Here is a 5,000-nt window from a genome sequence, read left to right as displayed (position 1 = left end):
AGATAGATAGATAGATAGATAGATAGATAGATAGATAGATAGATAGATAGATAGATAGATAGATAGATAGATAGATAGATAGATAGATAGATAGATAGATAGATAGATAGATAGATAGATAGATAGATAGATAGATAGATAGATAGATAGATAGATAGATAGATAGATAGATAGATAGATAGATAGATAGATAGATAGATAGATAGATAGATAGATAGATAGATAGATAGATAGATAGGTCACGGCATGCTGATGAGGTCATAGGGAGGGTGTCACTATTCTCAGCCAAAATCCACAGCTGTTGGAAGTGTGTGTGTGTGTGTGTGTGTGTGTGTGTGTGTGTGTGTGTGTGTGTGTGTGTGTGTGTGTGTGTGTGTGTGTGTGTGTGTGTGTGTGTGTATGTGTGTGTGTGTGTGTGTGTGTGTGTGTGTATGTGTATGTGTGTGTGTGTGTGTGTGTGTGTGTGTGTGTGTGTGTGTGTGTGCGTGCGTGCGTGCGTGCGTGTGTGTGTGTGTAGCACTGCTGTATAATGCGTCATGTGTGTGTGTGTGTGTGTGTGTGTGTGTGTGTGTGTGTGTGTGTGTGTGTGTGTGTGTAGCACTGCTGTATAATGCGTCATGTGTGCGTGTGTGCGAAGTGTTTTCTCTGTAATATAATCTCATCCGTATGGATTAGACTTCCTGCGTTGAGCAACAGTGACTCAGCATATTCCTCCGTGCGCCTCCAGCCTGGAGTGTAACAGACAGGCGGGGGGCTGGAGGAGGAAGGCACACCCAGAGAAAAGCACAGATTATCAGCCTCGTGAGGCTGGATAGAAACAATAATGAGGAGCCCCAGTGTCTCTTGGAGCAGGGAGGCTGCCTAGATTTATCACTTTATGGTCACGTTTTATAGACAGAGGCTGGTTAGGAATGAGGAGGGTTTTTTCTAACTGCATGATCTCAACAAAACGTAATAGTTATTATTATTTAAAAAATGTACCTGTCCTTAACCCTTTCACAGACGGTTAACCGTCTGTAGTGTGGTAGTGAAAGGTTATCCTTCTGTAGTGTGGTAGTGAAAGGTTAACCTTCTGTAGTGTGGTAGTGAAAGGTTAACCTTCTGTAGTGTGGTAGTGAAAGGTTAACCGTCTGTAGTGTGGTAGTGAAAGGGTTAACCTCCTGTAGTGTGGTAGTGAAAGGTAGGTTAACCTTCTGTAGTGTGGTAGTGAAAGGGTTAACCTCCTGTAGTGTGGTAGTAAAAGGCTAACCTTCTGTAGTGTGGTAGTGAAAGTGTTAACCTTCTGTAGTGTGGTAGTGAAAGTGTTAACCTTCTGTAGTGTGATAGTGAAAGTGTTAACCTTCTGTAGTGTGGTAGTGAAAGTGTTAACCTTCTGTAGTGTGGTAGTGAAAGGTTAACCTTCTGTAGTGTGGTAGTGAAAGTGTTAACCTTCTGTAGTGTGGTAGTGAAAGTGTTAACCTTCTGTAGTGTGGTAGTGAAAGGTTAACCTTCTGTAGTGTGGTAGTGAAAGTGTTAACCTTCTGTAGTGTGATAGTGAAAGGTTAACCTTCTGTAGTGTGGTAGTGAAATGGTTAACCTTCTGTAGTGTGGTAGTGAAAGGTTAACCTTCTGTAGTGTGGTAGTGAAAGGTTAACCTTCTGTAGTGTGGTAGTGAAATGGTTAACCTTCTGTAGTGTGGTAGTGAAAGAGTTAACATTCTGTAGTGTGGTAGTGAAAGGGTTAACCTTCTGTAGTGTGGTAGTGAAAGAGTTAACCTTCTGTAGTGTGGTAGTGAAAGAGTTAACATTCTGTAGTGTGGTAGTGAAAGGTTAACCTTCTGTACTGCGGTAGTGAAAGCATTAACCCTTTGTAGTGTGATAGTGAAAGCGTTAACCCTTTGTAGTGTGGTAGTGAAAGCGTTAACCCTTTGTAGTGTGGTAGTGAAAGCCTTCTGTAGTGTGGTAGTGAAATGGTTAACAATGTTCACAACACTGTGTGATTGTTACTCAGCTGCCAGAGTCGTACCCTTCCTTCCTTTCTGCTGACTTGTCGTATAGAACTTGTAAGTCTCTTTGGATAAAAGCGTTCAGCTAAATGACTAATGTGGATGTAAATGTCACAGTGATGGCAGGGTGTGTGCAGGGTGGGTGCAGGGTGGGTGCAGGGTGATGGCAGGGTGGGTGCAGGGTGGGTGCAGGGTGGGTGCAGGGTGGGTGCAGGGTGGGTGCAGGGTGATGGCAGGGTGGGTGCAGGGTGGGTGCAGGGTGGGTGCAGGGTGGGTGCAGGGTGGGTGCAGGGTGGGTGCAGGGTGGGTGCAGGGTGGGTGCAGGGTGGGTGCAGGTTGGGTGCAGGGTGGGTGCAGGGTGGGTGCAGGGTGGGTGCAGGGTGGGTGCAGGGTGGGTGCAGGGTGATGGCAGGGTGGGTGCAGGGTGGGTGCAGGGTGATGGCAGGGTGGGTGCAGGGTGGGTGCAGGGTGATGGCAGGGTGGGTGCAGGGTGGGTGCAGGGTGGGTGCAGGGTGATGGCAGGGTGGGTGCAGGGTGGGTGCAGGGTGGGTGCAGGGTGGGTGCAGGGTGGGTGCAGGGTGGGTGCAGGGTGGGTGCAGGGGGGGTGCAGGGTGGGTGCAGGGTGGGTGCAGGGTGGGTGCAGGGTGATGTTGCTTTAGTTATCGCTGTAGACTTTCTTTGAAATTGACGTTTGAAGTTGTAATTCAATTAAATTGTGTTTACAATAAAATCTGTGTTTCATTCCAGGTATAAAGAAAGATCAAGCGACAAGTGAGTACGCCCTATTATTAATTATATATAATAATGAACTATAATAATAAAAACTATTAAAAACTAGATGATTTTGACAAAAAAAATAAGAAAAAAAGGCTAATCTCCCTCTAATCCAAGGTTTGTTTTCTATTCCTAGCAACCTGTTATAACGACAGAGGACGTTTCTACCAAGGCAACATGAGCGTGACCAGCTCTGGAATACCCTGTCAGCCATGGAGCAAACAGGTAGAGAGCATGACGTGTTGCAGTGGGGCAGTGGTGGTCCCACGAGGTACCAGCAGTTTTCTGAGCAGAAGTACGCACACAAAAATGCATTCACAACTTTCACTCTCGTCGCGCCGTGCGCCAAGTACCGGCACTTATCTATCACCTAGACTTTGCATAACAATAGGATACCAATAACATAACAAAGAACGAGAAGAGCCAAACCAAAATACAAGCCCTGTGGGGGTTTGCTTGATCTGTGGAGCCTCTCACTATGTGACAAATGGTTTCTAGCTTAAGGGGAGACACTACAGGTGAATAGGGTAAAATAATTAACTAATAGATATCACAATGAAACTTCCCCAGTTGATTACTTATATTAAGACAAGACTGTTTTGTATTACAAGTTTTCTGAAATTGTATGTTTAAATATGCAAATGAGGCATTATCTACTTAAATATGCACTAATTTGCATATAATTCCAGGACAGAAATCAGAACATTGGCTAAAGCCATTTTCAAAATTATAGTTTCATTTTGTTGACATATTAGAGCCAAAGGTTATTACAGAGGGGATTTTGGATATCTCTTTTTATCACTCCATAAATCAGAAAATACTCCATTCAGTCAATTTTTATGGTAAAATTCCATATTTCGCCATGTTTTTAGGAATGAAATGTGATATAAATCAGGGTATGAATGCGATATTAACAAACCTTCAGAACATAGATATGAATAGAACTGGAAGGTTTGGTGTATGTGAGTGCTAATGCAGTGGAGATTTCTGGCTCAGAGTATGAGGAAAAACTCTTAAAACTCATTTTTGGGAAAACGCCTTCAAAGTTCTGTATTGTAAAATGCCATACTTTTTTTTTTAAACAGATATTTACAAACACAACACCTAATCTAACCATTAGTAATAGACAACCTAAACACATGCCTGATAACTGAATAATAATAATAATGATGTTATTGAACTGAACAGAACTACACACAGGCTACAAACAGTGTAGTACAGTGTAGTACCCCCTAATAGGCTAAACATATTTGAACTTTCCCAGTTTGTTATGTACATATAAACTAAGAAAAAATATATTGCAAGTTTTCTGAAATTTATGTTTATATATGCAAATGAGGCACTTCCCCATTAAATATGTGGACATTTATGGATGCAATAAGGCAAAATGAAGTAAAATAAACAACTAAATGTGTGTTATTGACGTTTTATTGTCACTAGTTTCATAGAAGACATGTTTAGGAAGCAAAATATAACAAAATCTCAAAATCAACAAAAAAAGTATATTTGCCTATTCACCTGCAGTGTCTCGCCTTAAGTTAATTCACTTAAAGAAATTGTAACTACAATATTGTATCTACAATTACATTTAAAACATTGTTTGTTTTTCAACCATATCTGTTGACAATATAATTTATTTATATATTGAAGGCTACATCCTGCTACCTTTTTCAGCTTCTCTATTTCAAGGCAATATTTACAAAAACTAAACTAAAACTAGTAATTTCCTATACAAACATGTTTCCTACTATTTATGCATAATAATCATCTGTTCTGTGCGACCGCGAGGAACATGTATGCACGCGTGCACGTGGCGTCCAGGCAGTTCTGATATTACGACTGCACCCCTGGTGTACAGTATGTCTGTTTTGTCTTCATATAGAAATATGCAGTCCATATAAATGCAGTGCCTTGCTCAAGAACACTTCGACATGCTGCTGCGAAGAGCCGGAATCGAACCGGGAACCTTTAGGTTACTAGACGACCGCTCTAGCTCCTGAGCCACTGTCGCCTACTTGTGTGTGCTGTATCAGGGGTGTAAAAAGTACCCAGAAATTATACTTAACACTTTGACTGCCGGGACACGTCTTTAGACGTCTTCGCTGGCCATGCTAAAGTTGCCGGGGGACGCTGTACAGCGTCCTTATATCAATATTTCAAAAATCTGCGATCGGATTCATTTTCCCCCTCCGCTGGCCTGAGATCCACCAGCAGGACCCACTGAGCTCTCTGGCGGTTCAGG

General features: G+C 42.4%; 1 protein-coding gene across 1 annotated transcript in view; it reads left to right on the top strand.

The window, feature by feature from the left end:
- Positions 1–5,000, top strand: part of LOC311248141 (muscle, skeletal receptor tyrosine protein kinase-like) — a gene marked incomplete at both ends in the record, with an annotated part of 115,451 nt that overhangs the window by 81,650 nt on the left and 28,801 nt on the right. Inside the window, 2 exons of the mRNA XM_084339081.1 lie at positions 2,732–2,755; positions 2,895–2,983. Of these exons, the coding sequence (XP_084195207.1) occupies positions 2,732–2,755; positions 2,895–2,983 (113 nt within the window). The remainder of the gene's footprint in view (positions 1–2,731; positions 2,756–2,894; positions 2,984–5,000) is intronic.

The sequence above is a fragment of the Notolepis coatsorum genome (assembly GCF_963971535.1).
Source record: "Notolepis coatsorum genome assembly, contig: SCAFFOLD_412, whole genome shotgun sequence".
Classification (NCBI taxonomy): Eukaryota; Metazoa; Chordata; class Actinopteri; order Aulopiformes; family Paralepididae; genus Notolepis; species Notolepis coatsorum.
Note: the sequence above shows the minus strand (reverse complement) of the source record. Positions and strands in the feature narration are given on the sequence as shown.